Source organism: Ambystoma mexicanum, chromosome 5q, assembly GCF_040938575.1.
Source record: "Ambystoma mexicanum isolate Mex_15411 chromosome 5q, UKY_AmexF1_1, whole genome shotgun sequence".
In the NCBI taxonomy this organism is placed as follows: Eukaryota; Metazoa; Chordata; class Amphibia; order Caudata; family Ambystomatidae; genus Ambystoma; species Ambystoma mexicanum.
This window is the reverse complement of record NC_090933.1, coordinates 425,429,809-425,442,800: the sequence shown is the minus strand read 5'-3', so window position 1 is coordinate 425,442,800 and position 12,992 is coordinate 425,429,809. Positions and strand designations below refer to the sequence as shown.

At 49.4% G+C, this 12,992-nt stretch overlaps 1 protein-coding gene across 7 annotated transcripts in view; it reads right to left on the bottom strand.

Moving 5' to 3' along the window:
- Positions 1–12,992, bottom strand: part of IMPACT (impact RWD domain protein) — a 624,075-nt gene that overhangs the window by 459,628 nt on the left and 151,455 nt on the right. For 6 of the 7 annotated variants that reach the window (XM_069620926.1, XM_069620927.1, XM_069620925.1 and 3 more), the window contains one exon: positions 5,054–5,139. In XM_069620926.1, the coding sequence (XP_069477027.1) occupies positions 5,054–5,139 (86 nt within the window). The remainder of the gene's footprint in view (positions 1–5,053; positions 5,140–12,992) is intronic. The other variant, XM_069620928.1, reaches the window with a different exon arrangement.

Here is a 12,992-nt window from a genome sequence, read left to right as displayed (position 1 = left end):
AGGATGATTTATTATGATCAACCATATTGATTATTTACCTATAACCATGTTTTGTATCAATAAAATCCAACGGCCTTTTATTGCCAACGCTTGAACAAAGTGGTGTGGTAAGTATTTTTGGGGGAGGAGGCAAGGCCGGGAGGCTTGATGCCAACCCGCAAAATAACATATGTATGTCTGCTGCATATGGGTTCAACGGTTATGTGGATTGAAGGTGGGCGGCCAGCGTGAGGGAGGATGCTGGCCGGAGACATGTGGTGTGACAAGACAAGGCACAGGAAGACTATTCAATGGAGACACACTAGATTTATTTAAAAAATCAAAACAACCATTGTTAAAATATATGTTGGGTTTTATTTTAGATCTTAATTTCAATTGAACATAAATAATAAACATTACACATTGTAAAGTTCCGGTTGCAGCACATCCAGGGAAAATCCGCGGTATTGTCCACTGTCGCTGGGGAAATGTTGTCTAATGGCAAGTACCGCACAGGCTGGTATTACTCTCCGAACGCGGTGTCCGAGCCTCCCGTGAAGCCACCAAGTGAAGCAACGATAGGCCACCAGCCTGTACCACCTGTGAAAATGAAAGATGCAAACTGTATTAAAATGACAAAACTTTCTTATCACTGTCGATTCAGGTAAAAAATGTCATTCAGCTTTGAAAAAAATTCTATCTAGAAAATGCACAATATGGAGCCAATTTACATGCATTCGAATGATATGTAGATGTAATTCTATATGTGGGAGACGACCATGAAATAGTAGTGGCATCACTGACATCACAACCAGAGTATACTTACTCGTTAATCGGATTACGCGGACGAACAGTGCCGCGAAGTTCGTGCATAAGCATCATCATCATCCTCAACACGGTCCGTGAGAGGCAGGCTTCCCTGAACTCTGGCAGCTCGGTGATGCATTGCGGACTTGGCTCGCCTTCCGAAATGTAGGCCAAGCACCCGGAATTTTCACGGCAGCAGCAGTTCTCCTCCTCAGTTGGCATTAGCTCGCACCGATTGCACGTGCACCAGGTGGAGACGCCGTCCATGCGACATGGTCCAGGCTCTTCATCCGTTGACTGGTCCTCCCAACTGCCGTCCGAATCCCCATCGTTTTCGCGTGCTTGCCTTTCCAGTAGTTCTTGCTCGGTGTACTCGGGCTCGTACATATACGGCATTATTGTAGCCATTGTGTGGTAAAGAAAGTAAAATAATTTACAGAGATGGTACAGGTGTTCACAAGGCCTAGAAGCGGCGAAGGTAGCTGACCAGAGCACAGAAACGAGTCACAGAATACTCAAAGTAACACAGAGAGAGTAATGGAATCGAAAATCTGCTGCTGTGTGTTGTGAAACGGTGTGTTTATACTTATTGAGGAAAGAGGCGTCCTGCCATTTCCATGGCGACACTTCATTAGCTGAGGCGCAGCGATTGTTGACACGAAACGTGCTTTGGCGTTGGGAAATGGGCGGTACGCGTCTGCTGATGTCATGCTCAGGGGCGGGGGATTTGATTTAGTGCCGCAAAAGCAGGTGAGCCAGGTCGATGGGGGGAAATGATAGGATTATCAGAAAATGGCGGCTGATTTCGAGTGCGTTAATGGACGAAAAGTCGGGTAAGGTCCATAGGAAAGTTTTCTACGATCTACCGATTTATGCTTAAAAACACATGGCCGAACCGTAGGGACAATAAAAAAAAAGTCCCGGAACTATCCTTTAAGACTGGTAAGGGTTCCATGAACTCAGCTTGATGTAGATGGGAAATGCCAGCTGAGTAATTTTTCCTTCTCTCCAGAGCATTAATATAGCCTTCTACATAGATGAGCTTTGAGTTCATCATCGCAAAGATAGATGTATGATCTTTCAAGGAGTCATTGATTGCCTCATATAGCTTACAGAATGGCGCTAATGCGATTGTTACAGCAGACATAATTTACATAAAGTCTGCTTTTTTCGACGGAGTCTCCTTTGGGATAGTATAGAAAGACTCACTTGATCTTCTATTAGATGAAGAACTCACAGGTGATGAGGGCGGCCATAACCGCAGCAATTCCTTAGGTTTGTGTTGAGCAGTAGGCAACCTCGGAATAAAACCCTCCTAGGGATCTAGCAAAGTCTCTTTACTTCCATTTCCCTCGTGTGGTTCAATGTCCAAGGGAACTGTCAGGGCGATGGGCTTAGCCGCCAAGTTCCTTTTCTCAAAGTTTTGAAGCATTGGGCTTTCATTTTCATATAAGCCCGAGCTATTTATTTCCAATGACCCCGGTAAGGCAGTTGATGGGCCTGTACAGTCTGACTGGGGAATGGAGTTCAAGCTTCCCAGTTGAGGTTGAGTTATCTGATCATACACCAAAGAAATTGGGGCTTCAGTGTAAGACTCATTATTAGCTGGCAACGATGGTAAAGTTAGCATTTCCTCTGGCCGAGTTTCTTGTAGTTCCATAATGATTGGTAAAACCGCTGGCCCAAGATTGAGAGTGTCTTCAGCTTGCTCCTTTTGATGTGATGTCGGTACATGGTTCCCGCTGCTAGGGATATTCTTCTGAGAGCCAGATGAGGCTGTGAGTAAAGGTTCGAGAAGTGCTTCTAGCAAGTCTGCGTCCGAAATTTCCCCAAGCCCTGATTGGTGAAGTTTCTTTTTAGCTTGTCTTTGAAAAAGCGTTTTCAGGGAATTTTCCAGGTGTAGACTCGCCGATGGAGTTGCTGAACTGGTAGATCTCGGGGGCTTTTTTGCTGCTGTTCGCTTATTGGCTGTAGGGAGATCAACATTTTTCTTTGTTAGCAGCCTAAATGGAATTCCATGCGGTTGTCTAGTAAGTACCCCTTGTTTGCTGCCTTCTCTCAGATCTCTGGACTTGGCGAGCTTAGGTTCAGTAGTCTCAGGGTGTAAGGGGCCCAGGGGGGGAAGATGATGGTGAGGGCGATATTACAATCATCTCGTCCGTAATCTTAGGCTCCCCCTCTAGAGCCTGTGGGTTATTTCTTTCATGTTGTTTTATTTCGGCACGTATGGCTAATGGTAAAGTCGAAGTGTTATGTACTTGAGCCTTTGTTGTTTTTACCAAAGGAGTCGCTGTAGAAATGTCTGTGGCCACCTGATGGCGCTGTGGGGGAGCGGTACCAGGAGAAGTCGAGTTAAAAGACTTCTCTATCCCAGAATCTCTGGTTTCATCGCAAGGATACTGAGGGGCATGCTGAACTTCCATGGGTGCAGCGGGACCTGCGCTGCCCGGCCGCGGCTCCCCATGGTTTTCGACCCGGGTGGCCCCCCCTCCTTCGAGGGACGGTTCCTCTGCGTCGTCCGCCTGGTGCAGGGGCCGGGCCTCAGGCTGCACAACTCCGCTCGATTTTCCCCTGCAGCCGTCTTCGACCTCGGGCTGCTGTCAAGGTGAGGCTTCCCCACTGCTCTGTTGTCCCGTGGGGCTGCAGTTAGCCTCAGTTAGTGACTCTGCCAACACAAAGCCCGTCCCCCGCTCCTCCTGGCTTCCGACACGGGAGGCCTCCCCTCCTTCGAGGGGGGTCCCCCCGCGCTGGCCACCATCAGAGGCTGGGACTGAGGCGCTGCGGCTCCCCTGTTGATGGAGCCCGTCTCCGGCTCGAGAGCGCCGAGCTCCTCCGTTTGTTTCTTCTTGTTGCCAGCGTCCCCAGTCGGAGTGGATCCGGACATATGCTCGAGCCCCCCCTCCGGTAAAAGTTTTTGTTTGTGTTTCTGAGAAAGAGGATTACTTTTTGCACTATGCTGTTGAACTATTAATTTAGGCAGTTTTTTTAATGGAATATTTTGTAGTTTGCCTCCTGGCCGCTTTAGAGAGCCTACACAAGATAGGATATTAGATTGTAAAGTTGAATGAGCGTCGTTAGAGAGTGAGGAAGCCAACAAAAGGGTAGAGGGGCTGTTGGCACTCCGCAGCCTTTGTGGTTTGTCTTCGCCACCAGAGGTATTATGTCTCTGGTCCAGGGAATCTCCGCCATCCGCCCTAGCCGCCATTAGACTGCCACAGACGGCCCACTCTCACACCACTCCGCTCCGCTCCGCTGCTGCCTTCTGGTTTTGAAGGAAATGGCGCCAAAAAACACTGTAGCCACTATAGAAAGACAGAGGGACTGCCACAGACTACCCACTCTCACACCACTCCGCTCATTCAATAGAAAATCTTACATCAAGCGTACATTACTCTGTATATCTGTATAAGCAAAAAAGATTTGACCCAAAGCATAGCGGGCGATGCCCCAAATGTCACACTCAGAAGGCTGTTTTTGCCCACATGATCTGGGCAGGCCCGAAAATGATCCAATTCTGGAATCTTAAAATAGCCACATCCTGCTCGATTCCAGGCATTGCGATTCCTTTAGACTCCCTGTGTTGTTTATTTGCTAGGCTGTCAGATATTAATAAGAATGACTGCAATATTCTGTCAAACTTCCAAATTGTTGGCAAGCGAAGTATTATGAAAAAGTGGAGTAGCACTGCGTTGTTGTCGACTCAAGAATGGTTGCAGCACAGAACTTGGAACTGCAACATGGAATCTACTTTTCGTGAAACAGCACCGCATATCTCCTGCCCGGTGTACATTTGGGAACCCGTTGGTCAGTATATACGAGCGTTGGAAAGAAGATGGTGAACTGTAAAGGAGCCGCTACTTGTGTTTGTTTAAGCTACTTTCTGCTGGATTTTGGGGGTTCAAGGATTCAAGAAAAGTATATGTAGTTGTCGCGCTGGGGGAAAAACATTAATTTAGTTAACAATATGTACTGTATGCACTGTGATGAAATGGATAAAGAGTTTTTTTTTTAAATCGCAGTTCCGCACATATTTCCTGTTCCTCGTTGGGACTGAACAGAAGACACTAGAAAACATGATTTCCCACAGAATGATTATGATGTGCCATCGAAAAATGTAAATCTTATGATATGGGAGTTGGGATGTCATGTTGTATCTGTCAAGACCATCAATAAATAAATGTTTTAAAAAAAAAAAAAGAAAACATGATTTCCAAACTACATAACAGGATTTGAACATTACTGGAATTCAAACAACATTTATCTGTACCTGAATCAACTGACCATGATTTTTCTACAAGGAGTTCTCTTATCTTTTCCACCCACTGGTAAAGAATACTTTCACCAGGGCACTGCCTAGAAAAAAATACAAAGTGAATGATGTTCAGCCTCAAAAACTACATTCCACAAAAGCAAAACATAATTGCATTATTAAATAAAATACATATGATTCAGTGTCTTTGAAAATAATGGTAACGATGCATAGAGTAGCATTTTAAATACATTTGTGACAATTGCGAAACTACATCAAAGCACTTATTTTAACTTAAGATGTGTAAATATTGCTTTTCAAACAAAGAATACTGTGAAACAGATAAAGGTAGCCAACTCGGCAAAGATTGATTTCTTGTTTCTCAGACCTCCACCTTAAGAAATGATATGCGCATAACGAACTGTTATTTGAGGGACAGAAAAATAACAAGATTGAATATTAGTACCTGATGAGGGTCAATGAGCTTGTAAAACACAAGCTCAATGGGCCCTCGCCAGGGCCTTACCTGCCCGAAAAAGGCTCCAACCTCTGCGGGGTCCAGAGTTCTTTCCGTGACTGGCCGCCATGGAGAGGGAGAAGGTACTAGGTGTAGTTCCTTCTCCCCGATCCCTGGCGCCCATTTATTGTGCTTTTTTTTCCTATAATTCGAGAAACGGTTGCAGTGCGATATACTGGGGTACTAATGGCAATATGACACTCGGAGGTGGGGGTGTTACCGGCCATATTGCTTATGTAAACAGGGTGCTTTGCTTAACCCCCAGTATTATAGGTATTCAAACACACTACTCTAATCCATGTGACAAACCTTTAGATGTCGTCACTTCCCCCGAGGGGGAGACCCTTCCATTGAGGCCAGACAGGTGAGGCTGCTACCCGATAGTCCCCCTGGGAGTGGTACTCAGCAGGAGGATATCATGGGGAAAGACTCCCCCCCCCTCTAGGGATAAGGACGACCATCTAAGGGGAAATGTGGTATGCCAACCCTTTCACCTCCACCCACCTCCTACCCATCCTCCTATCCCTTCACTCAATCCTCTGTACCCGACACTTCCATTTGCCTCTATAGCATTAAAAACCCAAGATTGGGGGGCATGGCCAGCAGCGCCACCGATGTGGCTGTGCTGCTAAGGGCCTCCCAATGAAGCCCGATGTTTTGAAAGCATATACCTGATTTCGCGGGGCTCCGCATGTCGGTGAAGCCTTTATCCATGATAGGAAGAGCCCGTGCACCAGCAGTCCAAATGCGGACCGAGAACGCTTAGAACTGATGTCAAAAGCTGCGACCCTCTGGAGCCATGGCTCCAGTACCCAAAGATGGCGGACGGCCATAAGGAAGAGGAAGGGAAGAGAAGCACACCGTCGGTGTACTGGTGATAATGAAATTCCCCAGCAGATTATGTCATCAACTGGCACCAAGGGGCCTTGCTACCTAACTACACAGTGCGGGTCTGAGAGGTAGAGTGTACCTGTGATCCTAGCGAAGTCGCTGGTGCTCCGGAGCAAGCCTGAGGCACGGAGTGTCACTAGGACCCCAAGCGGGGCCGACCACAGCGTTGCAGCGATCCAGGCGGCCCGACCGCGAGCATCTCTCAACTGAACCCCAGGAGTCAATCGCTGGCTCCAGAATGCCGTCGCGGGGTGGCAGGAGGCAAAGGGCTTCCCCATCGCCCTCGCATCGAGGTGCCGCGTGGATCGGGAGCTCCAGGCGGGGCGCAGGGCTCGAGCAGCCATTACTCTGCTACTGGCACAGAAATCCAGTGAAGGGCAGTGGGAGGAACCCTGACGGAAGGCTATGACTGGATACACAGGCGACTCGGCCTCTGGGGACTCCCTCCACTTCCTGCAGGCAGTGACCAGTGGCTCCCGCAACACACCCAGTCCTGCGATCCGAAGAAATCAAGCCATACTGCTGGTGAGTGTGCGGCTGAGGTGAGGGGGCACTGAATAAGAGGAGAAATCACCCGGTGGGGGTAACATGTTACAGTGCCCAAAGAGCAAGAAGTGAGGTGCTTGCCTCCCCCCCTTGCCGCATTTTCTCATAGGACACCAAGAGAAGAGGGGGCCTGACAGAAGCTCCAGCAGGCCTGTGCGCCTGGAAATTGGACTTGGTCAATGCAAAGAGGCCTGCTATGGGGACTGAAGGGCCTCTCTCACCCGCCAGCAGTGCAAGTATGAGGCCCACATAGGAGGCGGCCTCTCTTCACAGACGCCTCTGCATCAAACAGGGATCCCGCCCTTGCAGCACTGCCCGCCTTCGGAATCCAGTGAAACTGCCCTTTCGATACTGGTCCTCCCCATTAGCTGATTGCCTTCCCCCGCGGTCTTGGTGAAAGTGGACCATAAAGCCCACCAATCACTCGACTCACCCCAACAAGTGCTGTGGTAGCCCGGAGCCAGAAGCGCAGTGCTCCCCTGAAACACCCTTCGAGAACCCCTACACGGACAGGAACGCGGCGTGGTGTGGAGGGAGAACACCAGAATGGCCAAACACCTTAAATCTTTGAAGAGTGAGTGATATCTCCACCATGCTGCTTCCGGGGGAAAAGGGAAGAAGCTGGAGACAGCCAAGTCCTTGCCACAACCATCGCCTGGATGGATCAAACAGGGATCCCGCCTGATTGCCCTGTATGGAGCGGACAAGTAGCCACTCAGGAAGACATCCAGGCCTTCACGTTGGACATCAAATAGGAATTCCGCTCCTGTATGTCAGAACTCACCAGCAAACTCGAGCAGACGGACCAAAGAGTAATAGAGGCAGAGCAAAGACTGGGAGAAGCGGAGGACCTGACTCGGGAACATACAGCGTCACTTTTGGAAATTCAACAACAGAAATTAGATCTTGGAGTACAAGCAGGAGGACATGGAGAATAGGGCCAGCCGGAACAACCTATGAATCAGGGGAGTGCCGTCAACAGTCCCAGACCAAAACCTAGGGGAATATATAGGAGACCCATTTCAATCCCTTCTGCCACACCTCGAGAAGTCCCAGCTCGTGTCGGATCGCACCCACAGACTACGTCCCCTGAAGGGGCTTAGATACTGAACCCCCGCCGGATGTGATCACTCAAGTCCACTTCTACACAATGAAGGAGGCAATAATGATGGCTGGCCTGGATGAGGACCCAGAAGGGCCAAAATAAAAGATAGAGGGCCCCCCCGACAGCCTGACCTACCTTGGGCAACGAGCAACGGCGATAGAATCCAAAATATATATCGCTTCCGCCCGTTGCCACAGATGGCCGACCCGACGGAGCTAAAGGAGACATGATACATAATGTTAGTACCGGCGGGCTTCACACGGTCTAAGCCAGACTCCAGGGTGGATGTCACCTAAAGGCCCTTGGAGTGTACTGCCGATGACCTGTGGCAGTCGAACAGTTGAGTCCAGAGTTCGGACTCAATTCACAGTTATGTTTTTTTATTAAAGGAAAATTCAGCTGGAGTAGGTATGCAGAAACCCCTGCACCCTGAATGGCAGCTTCTGATCGTTTGACCCACCCCCACCACTCTCCCTGAGAAGGGTCAACTGAAGAGAGCTTGGCAAAGCCAATCAGGAAGTGAACTTCATCACCCTGAACGTCAAAGGCCTCAATTCTCAGGTGAAAAGGAAGGCTATACTGAAACGCCTGAGAGAGCTGGAGGGGACAGTTGTATTGCTCCTAGAGACCCACCTACTGCCAGAGGTGCCTGCCTTATGAGCAGAGAGTTCCCGGCCTCGGGGGGGCACTAAGAAAGGGGGGGACAGCCATTCTAGTGGCTAAAGACATCCCATTCCAGGAATTAGGCTCTATTGCAGACCCGGGGGTCTCGTTTGATGGGGGTGAAAGGGATGCTCCTGGGACAACTGTACTCGATGGTCTCGCTGTATGCCCCGAATGAGGGTCAGGAGTGTTTCCTGGCAAACGTAGAGTCCGCCCTCCTCCCATTCTTGGAAGGCCAGATCATTATCGGAGGGGACTTCAACGGGGTCCCGGATCCGGATAAGGATAAATCGCTTGCGCCAGCCGCCAAAAACTAAAATTGCCCTGGAAATTCTCCACCTGTTCCATTCTCTGGGTATGGTTGACGCCTGGAGGGTACTGCACCCAGAGGAAAAAGACTATGGGCCTCATTACACGGTACGCGGTAACCATGGCGCTATTAGCACCATGGTTGCCGCCGGTATTTTACTGTGTCCGCCTTGGTGGATGGCGGAATTACCACCCTACTCCAAGGTGAGCGGGGGCAGTAATTCCCCATTCACCAAGGCACTTCCCCATTCCCATTTTTGCCCCCATAGGGCTCAATGGGAATGGGGAAGGAGCTAATTACGGTACCGCAAATTGCGGTTCCGTAATTAGCACCATGGTCCCTTTGCAGGCCCGTTTCTTAACGGCTGCTAAAACCAGCCGTTGAGGTCGGGTCTGGCAAAAGGACCTAGTAGTAAGGCGGTAAGGGTTTACCGGTACCGGTAAACACTTACCGCGTTCCGTGTAATGAGGCCCTATACCTTCTTTTCACATGTCCACCGCACCTCCTCACACATAGACTTGCCCCAGCTTTTATCCTTCACAAATAAGGTGGTCATCATCCCGAAGGTTCTCACAGACCACGCCCCGGTGTCTCTACAAATTAGGTCCTGTATCCTGACCCTATTATCCAGACCAAAGTGGCACCTGTATGACCCGATATTAAACAACCTGGCTCTGAGAGATGAGGTGGCACAAGCAATTAAAGACTATTTCCGAGAAAAACCCACAGACTCACCTCCCCAGCCACCACATGGGACGCCATGAAGGCGATTATTAGAGGGCACTTAATAGCACACACAGCGGCATATTACAAAAAGAAGAAACAGTCAAAAGATTGTCTGGAACAGGAGATAAAGGACATTGAGGGTAAATATAAGAAGGGATGGTCACCCAAGGTGCATGCAGCCTTACAGGTGGCACGTAATAAACTGGAGGCCCTATATTCAGAGTAGACGGCACAGACCCTACTATCAACTAAACAGGCGCACTATGCCAAAAGCAATAAGGCTAACCACCTCCGAACGAAGAAGCTAGCAAAAACTAAAAGACAAAACTTTATTGCAGGCCTCCGAAACCAAGCAGGGGTAATACAATATGGAGAACAGGAAAAAATGCAAATCGCATAGCAGCACCTCCTGGAGAGCATGGCCAGGACGAATTGATCAATGGAAGTGCCGAGGCTATATATTGCAGGGGCATCCCTACCCCAACTGGCACAGGAAGATGGGGAGGGAGGCGCTCAAAGCTCCGTTCCGACAGGGAAAAGTGGAGGCAGTAATTAAAACTCTGAAGTCCCACACCACATGCCCAGATGGCTTTTCCCCTAGATTTTATGAACTGTTTAGTGGTCAGCTGCTCGCCCCCTTGACATCCTTGTTCAACTCATTTTGGGAGATGGGAAGTGTAAAGCCCTTGATGAGAAACTTGAACACTATCTGGGTTCTGAAACCCATAAAGGATCCTAAGGACTGTGCCTCGTACAGGCCTATCTCACTTACGAATATCGATGCTAATATCTATTCCAAGGCGATACCGAACCGCTTAACCCCACTTCTTCCTCGACTGATTGACCTGGATCAGACAGGTTTCATCCTGGGCAGGAAAACTGGGACAACATCAGGCGGGCGCTAAACTTGATTGAACTGGCCGCACGTAACAATGAGAAACTGGCCCTCCTGGCACTGGACGCAACTAAAACATTTGACAGGGTGAACTGGTCTTTTCTGCGTCTGACCCTGGAGGCGTTTGCCTTCGACCCGCAGTTTAGAAAGTTGATAGCCGCCAACTATTTACCCCCAACACCTCTCTTTAGATCAACCGTGAACACTCGCCCCCCCAATTCCCATCACTTGCGGTACGCGTAAGGGATGCCCATTATCGTCCCTCCTGTTTCCTCTTATCATGGAGCCCCTGCCTCAGCATATCCGAAGGAATAATGCAATCCAGGCCCGATGGTAAGGGGCGCCCCCATAAAATCTCAATGTACGCATCTTATGTGCTCCTCTCTATCACTAACATCATCCCTCCTTACAGGCGGCCTTGCAGGAGCTTCACTCTTTCAGACAGATGACTGGATTTTACATTAATCTCGTGAAATCTGTAGCACTGGGGGTGGGCCTATCCTCACAGGAGGTAAGGGCGGCCCAGGCTATCTGCCCAATCCGCTGCGATAGGACCTCCATAGCCTACCTGGGGGTCTACCTGACGGCCTCTCCAAGAGACCTCTATGGGGCTAACCTTCCTCCTTTACTTAAGGCATTGGAACACGACCTAGATAGGTGGGGGGACAAGAAATCTCATTGATGGGATGGATTACTGCTGTGAAAATGAATCTCCTCCCCCGGCTGCTATATTGCTGCTTGTGCCTCCCTGTAGAGGCCCCTAAATCTGTACTGGACAGACTCCAGCGCAAAGTGTTGGGTTTTATCTGGCAGGTGAGGAAAGTGAGGATCCCGGGAAGGGTGATGATGGGGGGGGACTCGGGTTAGGAGGACTGGGGGTCCCTAATCTTCTCAAATAGGCAGAGGCTGCCCCATTATCCCACCTGCCCACTTGGTCAGCGGACACCTAGGCTCTGAGGTGGTTGGAGATGGAACAAGCACAATGTGCTGTGCCCCTCCGTTTTCTGCTCTTTATCCCACTCTCACTGCGTAAGCAATGGCCTGACCTGTTGTCATTGACGAAAACCACTCTGAGGATGTGGGACGGTGTCCTGCATAGGAAGAAAATTGCTAGGAGTGTGGGCCCAGCCTTTACACCAGATATGCCGCAGGGAGCATTCAAGAGCTGGAAAGAGGGAGTCTTAAGCACTCTGGGGCAACTCTATACTGAGGGCCAGCCACGCTCTTTCGAAGAGTGTAAAAAAGTATTCAAACTCACCAAAGGGAAGAGGTTCATGTACATTCAGCTCTGCCATTAGATTACTCACCCTGAAATAAAGGAGAAAACCATGCGACCCCTATGCCCACTGGAACTTAATATTGGGGAACCTGTATATAAGGGAGGGATCTCCAAACTGTACAAATTACTGCGCAAAGACCTCCTGTCCCCGCGCCGCCCAAAATACATGTCCCTTTGGGAAACAGATCTAGGACTGCAGTTGGACGATGTAGCTTGGATGGAGATTTGGACAAGAAGCCGTGCCTCGTCCAAATGTGTGACGAACAACGAATGCGCACTGAAACTGTTGTTCCGGTGGTACTACCCACCAGTGCAGATTCACTACTTCCAAACCTTGAGTCCACCCCACCTGTTGGCAGAATTGCAGGGCGCAAGGCTCGTACTTCCACATGTGGTGCGATTGGCCCATAATACGGACCTTCTGGGAGAACATTATACAGGTTATTCACAAAGTTACTGGTACCTGCCTCCCGTTATGCCCAAAGACCCTCCTACTAGGGGCACCATGTGAAGGGGTTTACCCAAAATCGGGGAAGCACCAAATGGTGTTGGCGACGCGCATCACTATCGCCCGCTGTTGGAAAATGGCAGAAGGCCCAGACTTGGGGCGATGGTGGATTAAAGTCTGGGACATTTTGATAGTCGAGAGGGTGTCTTCCGCAAAAGAAAGAAAGCTCCACCAATTTCAAGCAATCTGGTCACCCCTGCTGGAATACGACCAGAAATTCCCAGCTTTAACCTTCAAACCACGGCTGGTACGGACATTCTTAGACCCAGGGGGCGTAGATGAGAGAGGGAGGGACGGTGGGCGGGGCAGGAGGGTTGAGAAGAGGAAATCGCTATAGTTTGTGGTAGACCTACTCAGAGGTTGCTGATTGTTGTATTGTAATGTTGCCGCTCCAGCTGTGAAACTAAAAAAAAAAATGTAAAAAATAAAAGAAACAACAACAAGATTAACTGGGAGGAGGAAGAGTAGGGATGACCTTAGAAAGACTTCCCTGGAGGGTAATGGGATGAGGAGAACA